The sequence below is a fragment of the Mastomys coucha genome, unplaced genomic scaffold, assembly GCF_008632895.1.
Source record: "Mastomys coucha isolate ucsf_1 unplaced genomic scaffold, UCSF_Mcou_1 pScaffold20, whole genome shotgun sequence".
In the NCBI taxonomy this organism is placed as follows: Eukaryota; Metazoa; Chordata; class Mammalia; order Rodentia; family Muridae; genus Mastomys; species Mastomys coucha.
The window spans coordinates 85,127,753-85,154,285 of NW_022196903.1; the positions used below are offsets into that span (position 1 = coordinate 85,127,753).

The window sequence follows — 26,533 nt, forward strand, 5'->3', positions numbered from 1 at the left end:
GCATCCTCCACCCTGACCATGGCCAGTCCTCATAGCACGAGAACCCTCCACCCTGACCATGGACAGTCCCCATAGCATGAGCATCCTCCACCCTGGCCATGGCCAGTCCTCATAGCACGAGAACCCTCCACCCTGGCCATGGTCAGTCCCCATAGCACGAGCACCCTCCACCCTGGCCATGGCCAGTCCTCATAACACAGCTCCCTTGGTATCAGCAGCCTCATTCTCTTCCTAGATTTTCATCTTCACCATGGTCCTGCCTCCCAGTCTTTCACACAGCTTGTTCTACCACAGACCTGATGGGGTCTAAGCTGGGCCTGGGGGCCAATCCTTCCCTGCTTCTCCACCCCTCGGACAAAGAGTCTCTAAATCTAGAACAGGCCTAGATCATTCTCCTGGACCAACCCAGAGGCTGCACTCCTTGTCTGGGCACTAGGGCCAGGCAGAGGAACCAGACTGAGCCACCATGAGGACCAGGTTGAAATAGGGATGCTGACATTCGCGTCACACCTCCAGCCCAAGAGTCTGTAAGACATAAGGCCAGTTCAAAGCAGACACGGAAGGAAAACACTTCAATCTAGCTTAGGTGAAGTACCCAGGATGGCCAAGTTTGTGGAAGTAGAGAAGAAAATTATGTCATTGGGCTGTGACAGGAAGTGGAGAGTCTGTGTAGTGGCTTGTGTCTTCAGTGAGGTGACTGAAGGCTTGGGCTGGGAAGCTAGGGCTGAGGCTGGGCCTGAGGCTTCCAAGGTGCTGACATCAGAGAATTTGATGGAGGCTCTAGCATGGGTATGGGGGTGGAGGCCCTGGTACAGGTGTGGGGAGGGAGGCCCTGGTACAGGTGTGAGGGTGGAGGCCCTGGTACAAGTGTGGGGATGGAGGCCCTGGTACAGGTGTGTGGATGGAGGTCCAAGTACAGGTGTGGGGATGGAGGCCCTGGTACAGGTGTGGGGATGGAGCCCCTGGTACAGGTGTGTGGATGAAGGCTCTGGTACAGGTGTGGGGAGGGAGGCCCTGGTACAGGTGTGTGGATGAAGGCCCTGGTACAGGTGTGTGGATGAAGGCCCTGGTACAGGTGTAGAGATGGAGTCCCTGGTACAGGTGTGGAGGTGGAGTCCCTGGTACAGGTGTGGGAATGGAGACCCTGGTACAGGTGTGATGGTTGAGGGGTCTCTGGACAAGTGTGATGGAGCCTGTGCACAGATATGGTGATGTTTCACAGTACTAATGGACCTTGAGCTGCTTAATCATATACATAAGCTTGATTGAAGTGGGAAGCCTTAGATTAGGTGTTTTTAAAATAGATTAAAACTTAATTAATTGTAAAAACAATAACTTGCAGGTTTGAAACAACGAGTTATAAAATAGATCATGGGCTTCAGTGCTTAATTCTTTTCTTTGAGTCAGGGCTTTGCTGTATACATCAGGGTGACCTCAAACTCATACGCTCCCTGCCTCGGCTCTCCGAGTCCTGGCTTACAGGCATTTGCTACCACACCAGGGATTTAAATGCAAAGCATTTAGAAAGAAAGCACCCTTGGACACAGGGTAGCAAAGGGTTCTTAGCTAAACCTGAAAGCACTTTCCTCTCGCAAGTTCAAGGCCAGCTGAGCCACAGTGAGACCACACCAGCAGCAACAACAGGCCCACCCTTGTTCTGTGAAGCCCCGATGAGAATAAACAAGCTGTAGGCTGGAGAAAGACTCACAACCCATACACCTGGCAAAAACATCTGAATAGACAAATAAAAAATGTGTACAAACCTAACAGTAAAAAAAGAAAGTAATCAGTCCGAAAAGTGATGGACAGACAGACATGATCTCTCCCTGTGTCAAGGTACACCAGGTATACCACACAAGGAGAGAGGCTTGCCCTATCAGCCACTAGAGTTGTGGTTAGAACACCGGTGAGATAGGGCCCACTCCCATCACAACAGCAGAAATAAGAACCTGTGTTATCAGCGAGTGTGGGCACGGATGGAGAAGCCAAGTCACTCACAGACTGCTTATGGGAATGGAAGAGGGCACCACCAGTGCTGTAGCCCAATCTGGGATGTCTCTAGAAGGCCCATGTAGTAAAGGGCTGGTTCCCAGGACAGAGTGGAATCATGAGGGGGTGAGGCTATAGGGGGGTTTCGAGTCACTGAAGGTGCCATCAAAGGGGACAGTGGGACATGTTCCGCCCCATCCCTGTCTGTCACTGTCCAGACACAAAGTGTGCAGCTTTGCTCCATCACCCTGTTGTAATGAGCTGCTTCAGAACCAAAGTAGGTCCAACTCATTGTGGACTAGACCCCCCAAAACTGTGAGCCAAAGCAGCCCTTTGCCTTAAAGTCCAGCGGTCTCAGCAGTTGCCACACAGTGGTGCAGAGCTGACATCACCTGCACAGGATGTTTTAGGGCTTTATCATAAAGCGAACTCTCATCAACAGTATGCTGGCACTCCTGACATTTATCATGGAGAACTAGACATTTACATCTGTAGGAAAATCTGTACACACACATTCACCGTAGCTTTATTTATGATGGGCCAAGCCTGCCAACAACCCAGTTGTCCTTCAGCAGGGGGAGAGCTAAGCCAAGTGTGCTGCCTCTGAGCTATGGCTACTGAGAGGAAAGAACTGTTGTTGCATACAGCAACTTGAACGAGTCTAGGAGATTACATCAAGCAAGAAAGGATTCTATAGGCTGCACAGTTCCCCACTCGGTTTATGCAACCTTCTAACAGGACACAGTTATAAACATAGGGAGTGGATTAGTGGTGTGTGGCGACTGGAAGCCCTGAAGAAGGGAGGGTGTCCTCTATCAGTGCCAGTGTCCCAGGGTGACAGTGTCCTACAGTATAGGCTGTCACAGTGAGGACCTACAGGTCCCCAGGGGCTCAGTGTTCTTTCAACTGCACATGAGTCTGTAGTCACCACAGCGTAAGCTTGATTCAGACTACACGAACCAGTTATATTTGAATTTGACATAAACAAAGATGTTTAAGTAGGTATCCCATAAAACATTTGGGACATGCATAAATAAAATTGATTTCTTACTGATCTCGAAGCCAAATTTAACTGGGAATCTCAAATTGCATCTGGCATCCTACTCCCAAGACACTCCCAGGAAAGCGCAGACACTTGCCATTCATCCATGCTCTCTACAAACCTTTCTTGAACCCTGCTGGGTACCAGGTACCATTCTAGGCGTAGACAACTCAGCTGCCCTGACCCTCGTGGTGCTGACCTTGTAGTGGGAGCTAATGGACAGTAAAGGCTCAAAGGGCTGTGCAAAGAGAGTGTGCTCAAGTGGTGGGAAGGTAAAAGCAGCACAATATATATACTGAGTCTAGGTGGACACTGGGGAGAGAAGTCCTCCCGAGCAAAGGCTAAACTCCACCCTCATGGACGGCGTGTGCAAAATCCTTTAGTTGGGGCAAGAAGGTTGTCCCAGGAGTTCAGGACTAGAGGTTAGTGAGCCGGGGAAGGCAAGATCCCTGGGAGGTTTATATCTTCTCCTACCCTACATGGCAGACCTGGAAAAGCTTCTGAAACCCAAATCCCTCCTGGTCCCTTGAACCCAGGATGCAGGCTTTTCCTGCATTTTGAAGGTGAGACACACACCCCCATCCACCCTAAATGTGGGGCAGGACTTGCAAGCACAATAGCCTGAGGACTGCTGGCTGGCTTCCGGGAAGGTGGGGCCTGGCCTCTTGGGGGCCCTTGACATGCCACACTGTCCACTCTCTCTAGTCAAGTATGTAAGTGGCTTGAGCAGCCACTAAGTGGAGCAAGTCTTATCTAAGCCTCACCCTTGCTGCCTAGGGCTGGGTCCCTGTTGTCCCCCATATGCCGGCTGCCCTGTAGCCATGCCCAGAATAGAAAGCCAGCCCCCAGGAGCACCCAGACCAGACAGGGCAGGGCAGGAAGGGACAAGACCAACACCCCTTGTGAGCAAGAGGTGACTCCGCGCTCAGGTGGAATTCCATCTCCCTTAGCTCACCTCCCTGGAGCTAGTCACATTCCAGCAGGGCTGGCCTGTCCCAGTGGGGGGCCCTGTCCTCAGGCTGCCTGTCCAGTCTGGTCTCACTCCTCATTGTAGACAGGGGCTGCTGATAGCACATCCTTCCCTGGGACCCTCCAGAGCAGTACACTTCACCCTGCAGGTACAGCAAGGCCTCCACAGCCAGTGGAAAGGTAACATGTCATCCTGGGGACTTGGAGATACTGTCACCAAGCCAAGAGATAGCAGAAGCCACCTTAACATGAGGGCCAGGGAGTGTTTCCTGTGCAGTCCACTGGGGGTCCCAGGTTGTCCCTGTCCTGTTCATCTCCCTGCCAGCCTCTCCCTCCCCAACGGCCTCCTGCCCTCCTTTCCTGCACTCTCCATAGGCCTAGTGTCCTGGGGGTTCCTGCTATTCTCTGCCTCTGTGGTTCCTGGGCCTGCTCTACATCAGCAAGGTACGAGAACCCTAGCCATCACCCCCCATACACTCTCACATCCAGACATCCAGGAGCACCCTGCTTGACCCAGTGAGGGGAACAAACACCCCCAAATGTAGCCCAAAGGCTGCTTATTATACTTCCCACACTCCTGGGTGTCGGCACCTGCTACGTCTAAGACCTTTCTCCCCTCTCCACTCTGTGCCAGGAGGGAGAGGGGTCCACCCAGAGCTCACCCCATTAAGCTGCTTCTGGCTACTCCCAACACATAACATACGGCCTGTGTTTGGCTCCAGCCTCCCCAGCAACCTCACTACCTCTTACCAGCCTCAGACCAGGGAGTGCCTACTGCTCTTTTAGGGTTCAATAACCTCCTTCCCTCTGTTTTCAGTGCTTGGTATTGAGTGCAGGTACCTGGGAATGCTGACATTGTACCACTGAATCCCAGGTCTACTCGTGCTGACTGCCTTCTTCCTGGGGTGCTTCTGCTTATCCTTCAAGGCCTGGCGAAAGATCCCTTTCCTTTCCTAGCCATCTCTTGTAGGGAACTGCACTGCAGCTGTGTCGGGGCCACGGTTCTCCTACAACAACATCAAGCGTTTGGCCCTCATACTAACTTGAGTGCCTTGAGGACACAGAGCATGGAGTAGTTAGTTCTCTCCCTGCCACCCAAGGGACAGGAAAGAGATCATTCAACGACACAAGAGTTACTCTGAGGATTTCAGGGCCTCTTTCCCTCCAGTGTCCTGTGGCTCAAACCACCAGCCACCATGAGAGAGCTTAGTATTCTACCAACCTGAGCAGTGTGGCCTTTGACATCAGTCTAGAAATAATGTGCCCCCCTCCTCAAAAAACTGCCAGGAGAGACTTCAGTTGCCAGTCATCTTCCCCAGAGGCATCCACAGTCTCTGGCCTGCTTTTTTTTTGTGACAACCCCCACCATGGCAGATGCTGAAGCACATCGGCCACCATACCCTGGCCACCATTGCCTGGTTCTGGAGTCTACTGAGGGCGGAAACATCATACTGGTCCCCTCCCTTTGCAGGGTACACAGGGTACTCCTGTAGCAATGGACCCTCGGGGGCCTACAGAAGGCATGTACGGCTTTTCTCCTGGCTCTCCTGCCGGGCCTTTCTCTCACACTGACTGCTGACAAGCCTCAGAGCCTGTGGCCAGGTTGCATCTTGTCTGTGAGGCAGTAAGTGATCAACAACACCATGGTCCTTCCCAAGTCTCACTACCTATCTCTGCCCAACTGCTACGGGCCTTTTCCTACCAGCCATGCAGCCTCCAGTGCAGCCTACTGCAGCTTGAGAAGGGGTTTGCTTTATAATTTGTAGTATTTTCTGGGATCCAGATCTAGGACAGGGTCCCTAACTCACCCTCACAATCATGATAGTAAATGGTCCCTAGGTGAACTGTACCCAAGGGTTCTGCAGTGATTTGAATGAGAGTGGCCCCCATAGGCTTACATATTTGAATGTTTAGTCAACAGAAAGTAGCACTATTTGAAAGGCTTTGGAAGGTGTGGTCTTGTTGGAGTCATTGGCTTTGAGGTTTCAAAAGCCCATGTCAGGCCCAGTTTCCTCTGTCTCTGTCTCTGTCTCTGTCTCTGTCTCTCTCTCTCTCTCTCTCTCTCTCTCTCTCTCCCTCTCTCCCCCCTCTCTCCCCCTCCTTCTCTTTCTCTCTGTCACTTTGTCTCTGTCTCTCTGTCTCTGTCTCTGTCTCTCTCTTTCTCTCTCTCTCTCTGTCTCTCTCTTTCTCTCTCTCTTTCTCTCCCTCTCTCCCACTCTCTCCCCCTCCTTCTCTTTCTCTCTGTCACTTTGTCTGTCTCTCTCCGTCTGTCTCTATCTGTCTCTGACTATGTCTCTGTCCCTGTCTCTCTCTCTTTGTCTCTCTGCCTCTCTCTGTATCTTTGTCTCTCTCTGTCTCTCTGTCTCTCTATCTCTGTGTGTGTGTCTCTGTGTGTGTCTCTGTCTCTCTCTCTCTCTCTCTCTCTTTCTCTCTCTCTCTCTCTCTACCTACAGATCACAATGTAGCTCTCAGCTACTGCTCCAGCATCATGAGGATAATGGACTACACCTCTGAAAATATAAGTCAGGCACAATTAATACTTTATTTATAACTGTTGCTTTGGTTGTAGTATCTCTCCAGAGCAATAGAACAGTGACTAAGACAGGTCCTCAACCAGAAAGTCTGGAAAATCTCCCCTTCTGTGCTCCCACACCTAGGCAGGCCCAGCCTGTGTTCCATCCATACCCAATGTCTACCTGGACCTAGCTGTCTCCACAGCCCGTTTCTATGACCTCTACCCCTCTCTGCCCTGGAACCAAAGTACCTCCACCTAGCTGCCATAGGCCCTGATCAATGTTCCACATGCAGCACTGCCATCTTCGGGGTCTGGGGTGTGGCTGTAAGGGGCACCCCAGGCTGTCCTGAGTGAGAAAGCTACAGAACATATCCCAGAATAGGTGAAGAAGGAACAAGAAGGAAGTCTCTCTGAGAAGGGGTATCATGGCTGAGACTTGGACAAGGAGAAGCCACATCAAGACATCCTGTCAATTTGGGGATCCTCCAGGAACCCACAGACCAACCAGAATATACTATAAACCAGGCATAGGTCTCATCTTTCTGGACCTTCACCTCTTGTCTCTCCTCAGCCAAACTCAGCTGCCTCTGGGCCTACCTCTTCCAAGAAGCCCACTGAGGTTTTCTTGGGACCATGCAGTGCCCACCGGCCCAGAGTAGCATGACTGAGCAGCAGCTTCCTCAAGCCTTGTGCCTAGAACCAACTGTGCACCTTAGGAAGCTCTCTTACCAGAGCTGCTAGCCAGCCTCACTTTGAGCCATGGGCTAGCCTCACACTTTACCTCACTATAGGCCGAGCAAGCAGCTGTGGTAAGGAGACTGGAGATAACAGAGGGAAGTTGCTACCTCGTGCCAGCCTCCAAGGAGTGAGACCTCCAGGGAGGGGTAGCACGTGTGACCACCGATGTCCCCTGGGACTTGTACTACAGCAGTGAGAAGGAAGGAATAGCTGAGATGCCTGAGGAATGACCCGTCTTCTAGACAGATGGTCCCTGAGGCCACCTAATTTACCTGGATGTCACTCTGGGGCAGACAAGGTCTCTTTTACTCACCAAGGCTGCTCAGAGGCCTATGATGGGGGAGGGGCATTAGACAGGGGGCCATCCCTCTCACCTTCTGGATACAAGCCTGTCTGCTCTCTCATAGTATGTGAGCCCCCAGCCACCCTTCTGACTGGCTTCCTCTGGGTGCTGCACATGTCTGCAACATGGACTCACGCCTACCCTGGCTGAGGGCAGAGGATGATGGGTCAGGTCCCAGGAAGGTGGCCTTCCCTCCGCACCTCAGCCCTGGCAGTACAGGAATGAATGACAGAGCCAGATTGAGCTCAGGTGACCATGCCACCTTCTCAGCCCCTGCAGCCATGAACACATCTGTGCAGAGAATATGAACACATCTGTGCAGACCTGCCTGGCCCCAGTGCTATGGGGTCTTTAACATATGACTTCCTGCCTGTGCCTCAGTTTCTTCACCTGTAAAGGAGGGTTCAAATGACACCAACTCATAGGGATTCTATGAGCTGAAACATCCAGGCCAGAAGGACCTGCTCCACCAGAACAAGACACTGCTGCTGTCACTAGGCCAAACAGCAGACTCTCACTTCTGAGCCCTTCTGGGGACTGTCTTTGTTCTTTGCTTCACCGATTTTAAGAGCATCTCTAAAGATGAAGTGATGGCACAGAAAACCAGAGACTTATTCCCGAGGCCTGGCTGTCCTGCTCCCAGCACCCACCCTGTTGTAGTGAACTAGTCAGTCAGACCTGAGGATGGGCCCCGACCCCCACTTCACCACGCTCTGTATCTGTAAATTCCCTATTCACACTCACTGATACCTCATGGAACAGAGCACAGACTCCCTCCCACTTTGAATGCCTCCTAGGCCTTCTGGGATCCAGCCCAGACTCAGGCCTCAACCAGGGACACTGTGCACTCAGGTAGCACTGGCCTAGGTGTCTTTCAATGCCTAGGCAGGCTGCTGATGTGCGAATACTTCTGGAATGGAGTTCCCAGCATTGCCTTGGTCCCTTTGTGCATTTCAACAGCCATGGTGGGTCCTTGTGTTTGCCAGGACCTGCCTCCCTCTGTCCCCATCTCATGGCTCCTTGGTTTCATTTATTTTCTGGACCCTCAGTTCCATGGGCTTCTCCTCATGGAATGGGCCACCCAGCTCCCTTCTCTTCCCAGCCAGGCTGCTGGAAACAGGAGAAATCCTGCCCTTCTCTTCTAGGATAGACTTAGATCTTGGTTGAGAAGATAGGAAACAGGTAGCTGCTCTAAGAGCTGATCCATGTGGGATGCCTCCAGCAACTGCCTCATTCCTTCCCCAGAGTCCATGTACACAGCCGGCCCCAGCCGGCCCTTAGGACCTCACAAGCCTTCCACTTCCCTCTTTACTGAGAAGCACCCATTTTGGTTATGTGAATGTTTAGTATTCAGTCAGTAAGCTTCATATTGTACATCCATGTTACCAAAATGGAGCAGAAGGAAGCTAAGTGCAGCGTTGGGCTTTTCCAAGACCCCACCCCTGTCACCAAGGACCTCCCTGCAGCCTACCTTCCGGCCTGCCTCGTTATTGTGTAAGTTCATGAGGGTCCGGGCATTCTGCTTGATCTCCCGGGCATCCACGAAGACCTTGGCGAAGCCGATGCCGTAGCGGATGTCGGCAGAGCAGCCACCCCACTTCCAGCCCTCGTCCCGGTGGTACTGGCCTTGCTTCTCCTTGTCACAGCCACAGTCGCTCAGGTTGCCCTGGGTGCAGGCAGCTGTGATGGCATGGGCCACACCCGCAGCGATGATTGCATAGGTGAAGGCAGCCTCCCGACTCCCTGGGGGCAGAAGAGTGGAGAGGGCTTTGTAAGAGCTGATCTGGGAGACCCTCCAGTAAGGGCAGCTAGGGAGAAGGTGAGGTCCAGCTTGGGAGAGAGGCTGAGCATAGTGCAGCAGCGGCTTTCTGAAACTCAAGCAGAAGTCTGATGCTGCCTGTGCAGAGGGCTCCTCAGAGTGGTGACAGTCCCTGGGACCATAATCAAGTTCACGCTCACTTTCCTGCAATCCCTGACCCTCTGGAAAGCAAGACTGGGGAGTGGGAAGCTTCTATCCCATGTCCACCCACTGCCTCTCCCAGCATGTGACTGGATCGTGTCACTTGTATGTGTTCAGATCACAGAAAAGCAACAGTTATGGAACACCTGTGGAGGTCTCAGGCTAAAGCTGGGGCCGTTAAGCCCTGCCTCTGTGACTTGACCAGTGATCACCCCTGTCTTGTGCCTCAGTCTCCTCAGATGTAACAACAACTCAGAGCATAAAGTTTTGTCTCCAAAGCTCCAGGCAGTGCTCAGCGAGTGGCATTGTTCCACTGTAAGAAGGGAGGGGTCTGAGCATCGGGATGGAGCCAATAAAAATGCTGAGTGGGTGCAAGGATCATGTGGCGACTTAGCTTCTCTGGGCCTCAGTCTCCCCTCTGTCAACTAGGTTCAAGAGATGTGTGTGCAGTGTAGGGTGAAGGAGAGTGGGACTTGCCCATGGTGATTTCCTGAATGAGCCCTGGGCCCACAGCTCTTACAGTCTGGGGTGCTGAGGAAGAAGCTGAAGCTGGGGCAGGGGCGCATGTAGGGGAGCACACCTCAGATGTGTTCTGGGAGCTGGGGCAGAGTTGGCAAGGGGCTGCTGGAGAAACTGAGGAAATGGTGACAAACCTGCAAGTAACCTAGCCTTTGGCCTCCACATGGGCCTCCCTCCAACCTGCTTCACACACCACCTGTCCTGCCCCCAACCATTGATACTCTGGTGCCCTCTTGGCTGGACAGAGCCAGTATTACTCTGTCTTTCATGAAACCAGCCATGGCATTCCTCTCAAGACAGGCTTATGTCAGGTTTCATTTCTGCCACTTACTGACTACTATGGGATAGCAGTCTTCTCCAAGTCCCTGGTCTTTCCATCTGTGAGCCTGATATATTGCCAGTGCCTATCCAAGAGGGGAACTTGAGTCCCACTGAAAAAAAATGCTCAACCCAGAGCCTGGTTTAACAAATGGGGTTCTCAGAGTGGAGCCCCTGTTCTTCTTTAAAACTGCAGCTCAACACTGTGGCTTGCAGAAGACACTTAAAGTACCTGTTGGGTTCCTTAGGGCCATAGAGAGGCAAGGAGAAAGCCCTCCAACCTGGATACCAGCTCACTCCAGAAAACCAAACACAAGAAACCAAACTCTAGGAAAGGTACTGACATCAATGTCAAACTCTAAAGGGTTTTGGAGAAAGGGGCGACCAGCGGTGACTGTTCCACTGCTTTCCAGCGGTGTGACCCCAGGTGAGGCAGCTGTGTCTCTGTGCCTAACTCCTCCACTATTAAAGGGGTTGGAACTGCTTTCCAATGAGGTTGTAAGGAAGAGAAAATAGTTACCAATGTTGAAGCAGGAGAAAGCATGCCAACCACTAGCCATTACAGCATTTATGGAGGACAGCACTAGCTGGTCCTCACAGAACCCAAGGGGAAGGGTGGCTCTTCATTCTCTCTTGCCTACATTTGATGAAGCCAGTAGAGCAGTCTGGCTCATTCAGGGCACCCAGAGCAGAGCTTCAGACTGCCCCTGGCTACCTCATATGAACGAAAACTGACCTGGGATTCAATCACTTCAGAATAGGGGAGGTCATGGCTGCCAGGCCCTAGCAGGTGGAAGGAGCTATGTTCCCTTAAGCAGACTAATATGCAAATGGAGGGGAGAGACCAGGAGACCCAGGCCCTCAGCCTCTGCCTTTTCAGGCTTCTCCCAATGAGCCCCATGCTTCCTGTGGTAACTGTGTGACTGCCTGCCACCCAGCATGTGAGCATCTCTATTTCTCTTGGGTCTCCTGAGCCACGGAGTGATGTAGGTAATGAGTGATAGTCAGCTGTTGAGGATGATGGCCACAGCTATGGCCATAGCTTCTGTCCCTCACATTCCCTGAGGTAGGGAATGCTTCTAGTTGAAGGTGTACCTGACCATCACAGAGTCTGATCCCCGGGCCATGTGTGGTGTCTACCTTCCTGACAAGTTGACACTTAGCACCCCTGCTCTGAGAAGCAAGAAGGGACAACTACCCTTGCTTAGCACGGGTGCTTGCAGGGCAGGTGCTATGTGTGCCCATACTCAGCCCTCTGGCATGCTAAAGAGCTGCTGTTGACAGAATAAGACAGATCTGAGGGCTCCTTCAAACCTGCCAGAGGCTGTGTGACCTCAAGAAGTACACTTAGCTTTGCTGTGCCTTGCTTAGTCCTTTCCCTGTAAATACCTCTGACCCAAACAGGAAATCAGAGGTAGCATCATCCACAGCACACACTTCAGTGAGGATCAAGAGTAACATCAGGGGGGCTGGCGAGATGGCTCAGCGGTAAGAGCACTGACAACTCTTCCGAAGATCCTGAATTCAGATCCCAGCAACCACATGGTGGCTCACAACCACCCGTAATGAGATCAGACGCCCTCTTCTGGTGTGTCTGAAGACAGTTGAGTGAATTACACCAGAGCAAGCGGGGCTGAAGAGAGAGGGGCCATCAGAGGTCCTGAGTTCAACAGCAGCCACACACATAATGGCTCATGGCCATCTGTACAGCTACAGTGTACTCATACACATAAAATAAATAAAATAAATCTTTTTTTTTTTTTTTAAAGAGTAACATCAGATTTGTAACTGGTAGAATCACGGGCTGTTAGGAAGGTGCCAAGGCCTCCCTCTCCCACTCCCACCTTAGCTACCTTATAGCCCTTCTGATTCCACCTGTCCCAGGTCACTCATTCCCACTGTCCCTAGAGACTATAACTCCCTTCAGTGTAGCACTCTGTCATAAATGTCTGCCTGGAGGAGGAGGCATGGAGACCAGCCACAACAGTAGCAGCAGCCTCGGGGTGCACAGGATGCTGCTCACTCACGGCTCACGCCAAGAGGATGCTGTCCTCAAGGGTAGCCCCTCAGCTGAAGAGGTGGCTAAGGAGATAAGAGTGCTTGTTGCTCTTGCAGAGGACCCAGGTTCAGTTCCCAGCGCTCACAGCCACCTGTAACTCGAGTTCCAGGGGATCTGATAACCTCCACAGGTATCAAACATGCACGTGATGCCCATATAGGCATGCAGGTAAAACATTCATACATACAAAATAGAACGTAAAATAAATAAATAAACAGCCCATCAAGTGGGCATCAGCTCTTCCCAGAATGCATCATTTCTGTCAAAAAATGACACCTAGTTATCAGTTAATACTTGTCAATAAGGTCAGACCCTGGCATTCTGAGAAGGAAATAGGGTGATTGCTGATCCGGCAGGGAAGGGTCCTAGATCCTGAAGTCCCATTCTCAAGAAGCCACCCAGCACTCTGAGGCCCCCTTCCCTGGATTGGGGGTGGAGGAGTAAGGCTCACAGAAAGGTACCGATGTGTGTCACAGGCACAGGTACAGACAGAGGCATTGAGAGATCACAGGGTGTCCCTATTCATGACCTGAGCCATTCCCGAATCTCAGTTGTCCACATTCTTCCCAGCACAGCCTAAAGAAGTCCTTACTGGGACACTTACTGAGCGCATCTCATTGGGCTTGCAAAATATCTGCAAAGAAGTTTTGAGAGGTTCCTTCATGTCCTGCAACAGTGGTGGATGGGGCCAGGTGGTACCTCATTCATACAGAGTGTGCCAAGTCTTCAGAAATGGGCTGCAGGAGAGGCTGTGTCTGAACACCTTGGCGAGAGGGACCAATGGAGGCAACCAACCTCTGCGAGGCACCCTGATCTTTGTCACCCCTTCACAAAAGGCAGATCATGAGACCCAGACACAAGCCCTGACAGCTGGGCTCAAGGGTACAACTCCTCTCCTGGTGCTCATGGCTCTTATTCCAGCCCACCAATTCACAACCCACCTCTCCACCAGACCTTCCATACATTTGGTGAATGGACACCAGCTTGGCTGAAGCTGTCTCCTATGGTGATGAGGAGTCTCCCCTGAAGTAGCAGAGGCAGAAGAAAGGTCTTCATCGAAACCTTGACCTCTGTCACCTCGGCCAAGCATGTGCCCAGCCCCTGCCCCCAGTGAACATCTCCTGAGCACCTACTGTGTGCTAGGCACTGTGCTGCAGGCTGGATGAACTAAGATGTGTGATTCAGGTATGGCTCTGCCTTTGTAAGGAGACAGAAAGCAGATGATATCACTCTGTCAGCTGAGGACTCCAAGGAAACAAAACCCCTCAGTGATGGGGGCTGGGGTTGTTAGAGTTTGAAGGTTCTGATGAGAAGAGTCTCCAGGACAAGAGGACCCAAACCATGTCCCTGGCTGGTGTGGGCCAGGTAAGCCAGGGATGAGGAGAAGGGAGATTGAATAGGGAACACAGGGAATCCTGCTGAGTATCAGGATCCTGTCTTGGACAGAGCCTTCTTTCTCCTGTCCCTAGAGTCAAAGAAGAGATTCCCAGAGCCACAGACAGAAGGAAAGCCTGCCTGAGGTCACCCGTGACTCCAGAGACTAGACTAGAACTAGCCCCCAGGCCCCATTGGGGAGTCCCCTCTCTCTCCTCCATCTTACCCTCAAATCTCACTGGCCACATATCAGGGGTTTCTACACAGAAACCTGGGGGACCAAACCCGGTTGTCTTGGGCTCAGTCTGGGTGACAGAGTGCTTTCCATCCATGCCCACTACCCCTCACTTAACTGGATGAATCTGAGTCCCTGGGCCTCAACATTCCCATCTGCAAACGTAGAACCCAGGAGGCCACTGGCAGGCTGCCCTGCGACCAGTGAGGCTCCTTAGGAGCCTCTAGGAGAATGTTCGCAAGGGGATGGGGGGCAGGGGTTAAGTGTTCATGCTGAGGTAAAGCCAGAGCCTGGTTGACGCCCTCTGTGTTCGGCTCCATAGCAGTCCCATGGGGACAGAGGAAATGAGCCCTGTCCAAGCTGGCCCCAAAGATTCCATCCTCCGCCCTTTGCGATCGCTGCCCGTGGTTTGCACCGGAATATTATCTGGGTGTATTTACGGTATCTCACTGGAAACCACAGAGTGCATTGTAGATTTTTTTTTCTCTTTTGCTATTTAAAGCCAATGGGTCAGAGAATGAGTGGTCTACAGTGACACCAGCAGCAATGTCCGGTGATTGGGAAAACAGACAGATGGAAAAAGGTTGTTCTCGCCAGACTGGTGTGGTAGCTGTTCACAGCCCAGTACTCTGCCACACGGTAGTTGGGAGAGGCTCTGTGCACAGCCAGGACTTAAGGGTTAGGAATCATGTATGGGAGACTGAGCCAGGTGAAGAGACAGGAGACAGAAATGGGGAAAGGATATCCCATTCACTCCACTCTAACCTGCTGTTCCAATCCACAATCTAGGGAAGGAGACTCTTTCTGTGGGTTCCTCTTCCTACAGAGTAAGGCCATGCACGGCACAGTGCTAACTGTCCCCCAATGGCCACCATCCATTCACTATGACTCTTTCCTTTCTGCCACTCTATGAGGCACCATAAATGTATCCAGGTGGTTCCAAACAGTACCCGGAGTCTGGGTAACCTGGGGTCACAGCCTGGCTCTGCTTTCCAACATGGTAAGACCCTGGGAAAATTAACTTTTCATTTTTATACCAGGAATTATGAACAATCTTTCTGAAAAGGTTGTTAGGAGCCTGGCTCACACCTGGCGGGAATCAGTAAAAGCCTCAAAGCAGAAACATTGTTGGTTAGCCTGCTCTCTACCACGATGTGGCTGCAATGTCCCCACTTCTGAGGCCCTTCCTGATGTCCTCTCCCTCCACTTGTGGTCAGCACTTTATCCATCTGCATTTTTATTGACTTGAGTTTTTTTTTTCTTTCCCCATGAAATCTCCAGGTTAAATGAATGTGTGAAAGTGATTGTATGAGTGTGTGTGTGCAAGTGTATGTGTGTGTGTGTGTGTGAGTGTGTGTGCAAGCGTGTGTGTGTGTTGGACTGTCTACCATAGGGAAGCTGGAAAGACCATGTAACAAAAAGCTCATCTCAAAGAATAGTGTCAGGAGAGCGAAAATCCAGGATGAACTGAGGCTTGCAAAAAAAAAAAAATGCAAACGAGACAAAAAGGTCTTTGTTGGCTGTGTTCTAAGCGAGAATGGGGAAAGAAAAGGGCTTTGGCTTGGGCAAGATGGCGCATTGTTAAGAAAGGCAGAGAGAAAGTGGAGCTGGCCGCCCCTCGCTCTATCTCCCTCCCTGGAAAGGACTTCCCATCCATCCTGCCAAGCAGCCAAACACTGTTCCACTTTCACAGGCTGTGGGTAAAAATACAGAGCCTTTTGGGGACCTGTAGGGGTTCTCAGGCAAGGGATATGGACCCAGATGGTCCCCTCGAGGAAAGGAGGGCAAGGCTCAAACAACTGCCCCAGGGAGAAAGGATGACACACACTTGGGAGCAATGCATCAGAGTTTCCCAAGCGCTAGACAGAGGCGGGTAGACCTGAGGCTGAATCCTAGGTCATGTGTGCCCATCCCTGGAAAAATTCTGCAGGAGGGTACCAAATCGCAGGCTGTGAGCATTTGGAAAGGAATGTAGCAACCCCTGAGCACATGATGGGAAACCACCAATTCTTTGTTGATAATGCTGGCGACATAGCAAATTTTTGCATGTACAAGGAATGTGATTACCACCCAACATCCTGATCGAATCTCTTGGACAGCTCCCTGCCAGAGCAGAACCTTTGGATGTGTTGTGCAGAACCTTTCCATGGGAGGGCTGAGAATGATGGAACATGCCTTCAACCATAGCCCTTGGGAGTGGGGAGAAGTTTAACACCATCCTCAGCTACCTAGTGTGCTTGAAGACAGCCTGGGCTAAATGAGACCAATTCTCAAAAATAAAGGGAAACAAGACAAAAAAGAATCACCTGGGATTCCTGGTTCTCCCTTTCTTTCCAAAGCCTCCTTGCCATCCCGTGCATCACCCCAGCATCCTGCTGGCCCATCATCTCTAGGATCCAGGATCCTATATGAGCCACAATAGCACTGCTCAGCCATCCCTGTCACCCCTTTACATCCTGTCCTGTAATACCAGCCCCTACTTCAGGGGTCCTTGCAGGCAGCTCTGTGTTACCCTCCACTTACAGTGTACTTCAATCCTGGCTTTTATCTGTCCCCATCAGATGGCGAGAGTACCAGGTCAGAGCCTGTATTGCTCGCCAACTTTTATTGCACAGAGATTCTATCAGTGGGACAGGTGAGTGAGTGTAGGGTATGCACATAGGTATGAGGGGATTTTAGCCACAAGCATTTCACAGCCCTGGATTTACTCCTCAGAAGCATTAAAATGTCCTGAACTTAGGCTTTGGGTCTGAGCTCTTCATTCTGTGCCATGCATTCCTGGATATGTGTCAGACATGTCTGTGATATTTTACTCCCCTTGTGTGAGATGTCTGACATCTGAGTTTCCTGGGTGCCTTCTGGGAAGTGCTGAGGAATGCGAACTGAAACAGATCTCTTTAACCCCCGACCACATCCAATGCTAGGAAGGCCCCTATTCTGGACCCCTAGAAAAAATTTTAGACCTGAGAGATAGTTGGCCCCAAATCATACTCTGAGTTCACTTGCTTGTGAGGGTGTTGAAGAGTAGCCATTCCCAGGATCAAGTCTCCTGCAGCACTATATCTTGGGACAGCTGGGACCTCTATGTAGAGGTTACTCAGGTTGTTCTAGTGCCTTTCGTATACTGGTGGACACACTGACCCCCTCAGAGCAAAGAGCATTACACAGAGTTCCCCCAGTCACCAGCCATGAAACCAAGCCCCTACCACATGGACTGGAGATCCAAACAGAGTGGAGGGTATCAGGGAAGTGATGTCCAGCCAGTGACTATGTGAAGATGGTTTGAACCAGGAGGTGATGAGAAGCAGGAAAATTTGGGGATACAATTTGAAGTCAATGTAAAGAATTCAGATCAGTAGCCCTGTCCATCACCCCTGCCTCCTGCTGGCCCCTCCTCTCTAGAATACAGGATCCTGTATGAGTCACAGTGCCAACAGTTTCTGCCACACAAAAAAATAGAACCTGAAGCATGATCCCCAACTCCTGAGCTGTGTCCCTATCAGGTTGGCACAGACTCCTTGAAAAGAGAATGGAGATCCTCTGAGATCCAACCCTCCAGGTACCAGGGTTTTACATCCTGTAACATGTGGAGCTGCCACCTGGCATGGTGGCATAGTGGACAGGCATAGTGAGAGGGGAAAGTCGCATGCCCTCCCAAAGTCATGGGTGGAGCAGAATGGAAACCTGGATGTGTGACTCCAATTCTACAGCACATCTAGCTGCCCTGCCACAGCTCAGCACCAAAAACTCTTAAAACACACAGCTTGGGAATGAAGGTCTCGAGTCTGACTCACAGACACAGACAAATCCCTCCAGCAATGGGAAACTCACTATCGAGTCTCAGCCCTGCCACAAAGCAGCCACGGGATGTCGCTGACTCCTGCCTGACTAGTACACTGGAAGGACAGAGCATGAGAAAGGGCTGCCTCAGTGCCGGGCCATATTTGAGTCTCAATGAAGAAGAGCAGAGAGTGAACTCCCCACTGGGTACTGCTAAGGCAAGCCCTGGATCCCTGTACGGTTCTGTCAGTACTACCATGTTATCCTGGCCCAATGGGGAAACCTGCAAGGCAATGGGGAAACGGGCAAAAGGCATCCCAGGTGACTCATGGGTAAGTAAATATAAAACCCTCTCCCTTAGTAGGAAATATGAGCCATAGAGGCAGGTATCAGGGAGCTCCACGTGGGGCACCCGCTCAAGCTGGCAGGAATGTGAAGGTCTGAGAAGTCCTGTTGGGGAAGCTGTGAGTGGCACTGTGGAATGACAGAGGTGGAATCTGCCACAGTCATTGTTAACTACAACTGAAATGAAATAAGGTCAGGGGAGGTGTATGTGTTATGGTAAATAAAATATAAGCCAGAAGGGACAACCTCCCACCCTCTGCACTCATGGTCCCATGATGAAGGACCATCACTCATCCATTGGATTTAAGGAAGGGACACACTTTTTAAGAAGATGGGGGCTGGAGATGTAGATCAGGGGCAGAGAACTTCCCTAGCTTGATTAAGGCTCTGAGTTCAATCCCCAGCACAGAAGAAAGAGATGGGGATGGGTGGGGCTAAAGGCCTCCTTAGGCCCTCAGGGGGTTTTCCTGGGGTACGTCTCAGCTGACTAGACATATCATGTCATACAACGCACAGAAAGAATCGCCGACACTCTCAGGAGAGACTCGTTATCTAGAAGTCTCTTACCTGGACCTTCTCCCTGTTTCCTAGAGCTCTGTTCACAGTTCCCTTGGTTTTCCCAGTCACAGCCAGTCTCTTCCCTTGCTCTTAGACCCATACCACTCTTCCCACCCTAGGGGTCCCACCTCTGAGCCCCTTCCAGCCCTCCCTCCCTGTATGAAGTCATAGGCCATGACATTGCTTGCTGTGCTACAAGCTCAGTCATGTTCCCCATAACTCACACTGAAGCTCTGACCCCTAGCTCTCCACAATGTGGCTGCAATTGGAGAGGTCTTTAAAGAGGTGGTTAGGTTAAAATGAGGTCAATTGTGGGCCAAATCCCATGAGACTGGTGTCTTTTTAAAAGAACCACGAGCATTTATATGAAGGAAAGAAATGACCATGTGAGGACATATCCACAAAACAGCTTTACCATGGCTGAAAGAGTGCTTTCCTAGTAAGTTCATGGCCCTGGGTTGGATCTCTAGCACCAGGAAAGGAAACCTGGGGAAGGTGGGCAGGGAGGCTATGCAAGTCCAAGAGAGAGGCCTCAGGAGAAAGCAACCCCGCCAGGCCCTGATCTTGAACCTCAGCCTCTGATAGGAATAACCTCATCTGTTTAAGCCCCAGATTTGACATTTTACTTCTTTTCAATGCGAGACAGACAGAGTGAAGGTCTCATGCTGGTCAGCAAAGCATCTTACCCTTGGGATGGACATGACTGGAAGTCCAGCCTCATTAAACTATGTAATCAGAGGAAGTATCGGGACTTTCACAGTGTGGCTGGAGGTAGCCCAAGGCTCTTTCCTGAGGTCTTAAACTTGCTGTGGTCCTGAGACTAAAATGGCCACCTGACTGTCCCCCTGGTGTTGTTAGAAAACAACACAACCTCTGGTCCCGCTGTTCTGAAGCCAGCACCATGCCTAGTTTGCCAGTTCCTTAGGCATTTCAACAGTCCCCTTTTCACCTGGGTGTGTTGGACTTAGTTTCAATTTCTACTTCCAATAGGCCTTGTCTGGGCATGCTCACAGCCTTGTCAGATCTCTATATGAAAACGCAGACACCCAGAAGGGAAGGCAGAGCCAGGAAGCTCAGGCAGAACGGAGAACCACAGTTGGGATGGGCATGAGGGGGTGGGGGAGGGCGGGAGAGAAAGAAGGTCTTCAGACCTCAGCACAGGGAAGTAGACGCTACCTACCCTATCTCACAATCTACATGCAAATTCCTAACACCAAGACATCCTTGCACAGCTTCACTTGCAGCTAGGTGAAGCCATGTGACTAAGTTCTAGCCAATGGGATGATATGGAGGGTGGGGCTTCTGAGAAGTCCCTACAAAGGCAACATGTGGGTCCTATGGTTTAGAGTGCCAGAGGAAGGGGCTCCATATGTTGAGGAGACCTCACCCCTGATCCTCACCCCTATGAGGCCGCTCTAGTCAACTGAGGCAATCAGCTGTTGAGGGGAAAGGGTCGTGGTTGAGAGGCCTTAAAATTCCAAACTTGAGCGATAACAGGTTACTGTAAGAGAAAGCTTTGACTCATACGAAGTCAATGGTGGGTCAATAACCATTGAATAGTGACAACGATTAAGGCTCAGCCTATATTTTGGTAGTTGTGGCTATGGTCAGAATCCTCCAATGGGATGTCCTAGAAATTTGAGCTCCTTAGTCTGGGCTACCTTATCTTCTGACTCTAGCTCCTACTTCCTCCCAGGAAGTCATGGCTATGTCATATGTTTCCTCATATGTTTACCTGTCCCAACTGGCATGCTTCTAACCCAGTCCTTTGTGTCTTCCCAGGATACTGGCAGCATCCCTCCTCCTTAGACTGTGTGAGGTTAATCCCACAGTATACAGCCAGGTGTATGGGGTGCTATGATCCAGGGGTGCCTCCATCCTAGTCCCCTCTGCCACCGCCCAATGAACGTCATCATGGTGTGGCCATGGGGGTGGCTGTACCCAAGCTATAAGAGATGAACTCTGTGCTGGGAGACCCTGACACTCACTTTGGCCAAGTCCCTTCTGAGCCTTAGTTTATTCATCTGTAGCACATTTACTCATTATGTCCCAGCAAGGCCATTAGGTTTAAAACAATGTCAGAGCAACATCCTGGGTGTTGGAATTTGAAGAGGGATAGGACATTTAAGAAGGGCAAAGCTGAAAGGGGATAAGCAGAAGGCTTGGGAGGCTAGGATCAGGGGCTTCAACACCATCCTATTGCCTGAGCTAGGTTGATCCACTTCTCTCTCATCTAAAACAAAACAAAACAAAACAAAACCTGATTCTGAAGTTGAGGAGGAGAGGACAGGGGAGAAGGAGCTTCATGTAGCCAAGGTCCAGAGAGGGAGTGCCGGGAAAGGGGCTCTGGAGGAGGGGACATGCCTGTTCCTGTCGTATTGGCCACTGGGCCCAGTTCTGTAGTCAATACAGTCTGGTGACCAAAGTAGAGCTGTGGCAAGACTGTCTGGAGGCAGGGAAGAATGTAGTCACTGTGAGCTGGCTGGAGCCCCTGCCCTCCTGGAGTAGGCAGAATGCACTGAGATAGTGTGAGATGTCGCTGATGCAGAGCCAAGGGAGCAAGGCAGGGGAAGGCTCAAGAGACTTGAGTGCACATGGAGGATTTGCACTGTGGTACCGATCTCTACAGAAGCACTGGCAGAGAATAAATAGGTCACTCATACCCTACCCTCTGGGGTCTATATCTCAGCTCGGCCTATTTCCCAAAGGAGGCTGCAACTCCCCACGGTGGGCAAAACACCCCACATTTAAATTAAAAGGTGTGTTTAGAACAGAGGATGAGGCTGGGTGGTCAAGAAGAGCCCAAGGCCTCCACAGCAGGTGGGCGATGGTTTCCTGCTGACTAGAATGAGTGGCCCTTTAATGGATCTTTCCTAGATTAACACTGTAATCTGGTTTTCTTCTTTAAAATTATTCCTTCCTGCCGGGAGCAATGGGGAGGTGGGCTAGCCTGGGAGCCCAGATGACAGCCAGAAGGCTGGGAATGTGGAGGGTTCCGGACTGGACTGTGGATTTGGGGCATCCCACTGGAGTACTAGTGCTAGGGCTGAAGAGAGCATTCAAAGGAGCCTTTGCAGCAGAGCTGTATGGATAAGCACAGCCCAGAGGGATATCACAGTGCAGAAGTGAGTCTGTTGACATCTTGGCCCCCAAGTCTGGACACCCACAAGTAAGAAGATGTCTCCACATCTCTTCCTACAATCCAGGATCTCCTGAAGATTAGTGACATTCTCTACACCAATTCTATCACAAACATCACAATCACCTTACAAGTAGAATGCATGTGTGTATGTACTCAGGCATACATACACGTCTGCGCATGCCAACCCTCCCCCCGCCCCACAAGCACTGCTGTAGGAATCAGGTAGATTGTGTCACAGGACTGCATGCTGGACCACAGTAGGGAGTGGTGGGAACTGTGGCAGAGAATAGGTCACTCATACCATACCATCAGGGGGCTGGACCTCAGCTCTAACCATTGCAATGATTAAGTACATTAAATAACCAATAGATCTACCCATTTCCCAAAAGAGACTGCAACTCCCTGCTGTGGTAAAACACCCCACATTTAAATTCAGTCCTCATTTGAAAACATGTTAGATCTGCCAACGAGCCTTTAGGCCATTAGTTGGTGCACGGAGCTTTGCCTGTAACCAACAAAGTGGCATGGCTTCCAGATGCAATCCTGGACATCAGTGGCAGACCTTAATCTGAGTCAATCCATATACAAGCTACAATCGGCAAGGGTACTGGAACTAGTGCAAGTGAAGGCATCACAGAGGGCCCCCGAGAGTACTGACTCTTCACAGCTCAGAAGACCCTGCGCAGGATGTCTGATGATCACATACCCACTTTGAGCTCCTTCCCGAAGACAGTTCGTTCTCCCAGCGCTGAGCAGTTCCAACGGCCATTGCGGAACTGAAACTGACACTCGTCCAGGCCCATTTGGGAGCCTTCTCCTATGACGATGATGGCGTCCGGCCGGCTCTGGCAGATTGCCCGCTGTCTGGGAGCCAGGCCTGGGATCTTGTTACAGATGATGCTCGCACCCAGAGCTACCACCGAAGAGAAGCCACTGGAGGGGACACAGAGATAGGGGGTGAGACCTGGAGGAAGGCTCTGGCTGGCAAGTGCTGGGAAGGGGGTGATGTTCTCTCAGCTACTACAGAGGACCTCCCACAGAGCCACAAGAAGTCTGAGGTAGCGCAGGGCAGGATTTTGGCTACAAGTCTTCTAAACACCTAGCTGATGACCAGGAAATGCCTGTCCCTGCAGAACCATGACACCATGGGACCTAAATTTTAGAGAAGCAATTTTTTAGTGCCCAAGGGGGCAGGCCCCCCTTTCCATCAAAGTCTTTCTTCACTTTCTAACCTGGAGCAAGCTCACACCCCCTCTATGTATCTCAGAACCTGCACTGCTTAAACAAGAGCTTCTGAGAGGCAGTTCTGCACTTCGGAGGGTCGACAGAAAGCACATATTCAGGTGCCATTTTTATTGCTTTTGGAACTTACGGTTCCCAGGGCTAGTGCTGGAGTCATGTGAACAACTCAGGTAAAATTAGAATACCACAAATAATGTCACACAGAGTAGGTGACACAGGAGCCAGTCTTACCTACCAGACTGAGAAACCTCAAGGGACTTGGGGACCTTAACCCTCGGACCCAGCAGAGCGGTTCAAAGTCACTGCAACTCTTAACTGGGACCTCCCTCCAACTGCCCTGGAGAAAAGGCCACGCCCCTCTGACCTCCGCCTCCTCCCCTAGGGTAGCTGGGCCTCTAGTGAGCCAATGAGGTGTCCGGGTCCCGGAGAAATCAGGGAGTTTATTCTCTGCCGCTTTCTCCTTCTCCAGTCTTCAGTGTCTCCGCCCCTCGTTTCTAATTAAAAAGAAGATAATACCTAACGCGGCCAGAGTCTATGGGCCCGACCTCGCTTCCTGGATGCTGGATGAGTGGATGAGCGCAGGGCGGTAGTGCGCGGGCCAAGATGAAGATTAAAGCAAGTGGGGGGAAAAAAAAAAGAAAAGCCATCGAGACGCGGGCGAATCAATAACACTTAAAACACACCCGCAGGCAGGCAGCGCGCGAGCCCAGAAGCCGCCTCTCGATCCGCGGTTGGGCTGGAGGCCGCCTAGTCCACTCAGAGCACACACTTGGTTCTGAAATCCAGAGGTGGGGTTGGGGAAGTGGGAACCCTGAGGGTGGCGGCGGAGAAACACAAAGGGTCTGCCAACACGCCCCCTGGTCTTGGGTCCAGTCTTTCCCAAAGCAGCGACAGGAGATTCACAGGTAGTGGGGGTGTGTAAAGAGGCAGGTGTGAAGCCTACGAAGGTGGCCCTTTGGCGCTAGGACCTCTGCCTGTGATTAAAGTCCCCTACATCCCCCAAACCGTGCCGCACACACAAGCCGCTTCCCAAGTACAAAGAGAGAGACCGCGCAAAGCAGCGCAAGCAGCGTTTGGAGCCACCTGCTTCCACTTTCCAGTAAGAGTGTCGCCTGTCCCACCTCCTGACACGCCTGGGTTCTTTGGCTTCCACCCCAGCGACCCCAGGGTCGGGCTGTCTTGATTTCCTTGAGCGGCGGCTAGAGAGCATCTCTCCCTGGTATCTCCGACCACCCATTAACTATCTCTGGTCGTACTATTTGGTTCTGATTGTTAAAAATGCTGTCCTCCTAGCTTGGGAAGGGGGGTCTGAGGGTCGCTGGAAAAGAGGCGATGCCAGGGCTCTGAGAGGTGGTTTATGCTTTTGCCAGGGAATAACCCCACTCCTGGGCTCCCGTTTGCTACCTGGGGAACCCTGTCTGAAAAGGGGCTGCGCCCACAATATCGCGCGTAGAATTCCTGCTGGAAATTGAGCTCTCTAGGGGTGGCTGTGGTCCTGCCGGATCTACTGTGCTTGTGGCTTGAGCGCAGGGGCGGGAGGTGGGGGCGGTCCCTGGGGACCCTATGGAGCAGCTATTCGTTTCCAGAATCACCAAACTATCTGTTTCTGGGGTTATCCCTGACTTGATCCTTGAGATGGCCGATCCCCTGCCCGAGTCTGCGGAACTGTGTGCGCCCCTGAGTTGTCCGCTACCGGGGAGCCTTTGTGCCCTTAGGGCTCCTGCACCGCCCACTGCCTCTTCTGAGCTAAGTTGGGCAGCGCGCCTCCCTCCCGGGCCCAGCCAACTTTGCCTCTGCCGCACGCGCGGAAAGAACGCGCGCGGCGCTTACCCGATTCGGAGGTAGACTATGCCCAGGCTGAGAAAGAGGTGGCCCAGGCAGCGCCGCGCTTTCCGGGTCATAGTCCCCGCTGGTGGCGGGTGCCGCGGGCCGGGCTGTGCTGATCCCGCCAGCCGGGCCCGGCGGGGCAATCCACATAGCCTGCGCAGGGGGCGCGGGCCGAGGCTCCCTGGGCGGTCCGTCGGTGCGTCCGTCCGCGCTGGGCACTGAAGACTGTCCCAGAGCGCGGGAGCCGCGGAGCCGGAGGAGGGAGGAACGAGCGCGCAACGCGGGGCGACGCTGCGCGCCAGCGATCGCGGCAAGTGTTTGAGGCGCGGGGACTGCGGGGCGCTGCTGCCTCCCGCCCCCGCCCCTCCCTCTCCGCCCTTCCCCCGCCCGCCTCCCGGAGCGCCCGCCCCGCGCCCAAGCGCCCGCGGGTCGAGGACGTCTGCCCCGAGCGCGCTCCCGCGGCGCTCCTCCGAGCTCGCGGCGGTGGGAGGCGGGGGCGTGGAGCGGAGTTGGGGGTGGAGGGCGGTGGAATCCTGCCTGCCTAGCATCCTTCGCTGACTCGCAGGTTGAGACCAGCAGGTGCCCAAGGGCCATCCTCTGGGTGTAGAGGGTAGAGGCTCATTCCAGAACCCTCGCGCCTTGTTAGAGCTCTGTCACACCGGCCAGAAACAGGGAACTGGGGTGGCGACTCCTGCAGAACTACTACCCCACACATTCTCTCCTCACCCTCGTCCGTGCGAGGGGCTGACTGCACCCAGGGCGAGACGTGACAGGATCCTCCGGAATCCTGCTACCGGTGGAGACTTGGAATTGGACTGAAGCCCAATGACCAGTAGCAGAACCTGGGAGAGCGCGCAGGTGAAAGCTCAGTGCGCTCTCACAGCGACACCTGCTGGGTGCGGCAGGGTAGTGCATTCTGGCCTTCTGGCTTTCTGATCAGAGAAACCGACCCCCAAGTTTCAGTTGGAGAAACTGAGGCTCATGGAGGTGAAGTCAAACTCAAAGTCACTAACTGGTGAATAGCCAAATTGGAACAAGGTAGCCTCAACTCTAGCGAACCCTACTCTTCCCTCCACTCCGGGCCTGCTTAGCCTTCAGACTGAAGTTCTTCATGAACAACTTCACGTACACTCATCATGTACAGCTGCTGTTCACCCATGCTACTGGCGCCAGCCATGGTGACAACGGTGGGTTCAAGGAACACGGGAGACCTTGGTCTAGGGACTTCCTGGGGGGGCGCTTTCAGAACATGGCCACTACATTGTTCATCCATTCTCCACTGCAAGGAGTTCTCTGTGCCCTCCTGGCTTGCCTCTTGGCAGGTCTGTGATAGCTTCCTTAATGACAGGTGATGGTAAATGGATGTGTACAGAATCCCTGCCCAGTAAGCACGTGCATAGCTTCAGATGGTGCAGGCTGGTGAGAAGGTCACAGGACCGGGTGATGGGAGAGAGGGTTCTTCGTGCAGAAATGTTCGTTTTAGCTCTGAGGAGGTGGCTGGACTGTTCCCAGCAGGTCACAGTCTTTGGGTACCCATTGTGGTAGAAGCTAGGAGGTGGGTGAAGGAAGAGCAGCAAG

General features: G+C 52.2%; 1 protein-coding gene across 1 annotated transcript in view; it reads right to left on the bottom strand.

Moving 5' to 3' along the window:
* The window catches only part of Wnt7a (Wnt family member 7A), a 47,234-nt gene extending 21,911 nt beyond the window's left edge, over positions 1-25,323 (bottom strand). Inside the window, exons 1-3 of the mRNA XM_031382582.1 lie at positions 24,959-25,323; positions 22,593-22,819; positions 9,068-9,339 (exon numbers count right to left, since the gene is read on the bottom strand). Of these exons, the coding sequence (XP_031238442.1) occupies positions 9,068-9,339; positions 22,593-22,819; positions 24,959-25,029 (570 nt within the window). The 5' untranslated portion in view covers positions 25,030-25,323. The remainder of the gene's footprint in view (positions 1-9,067; positions 9,340-22,592; positions 22,820-24,958) is intronic.
* Between the last annotated feature and the right edge of the window lie 1,210 nt (positions 25,324-26,533).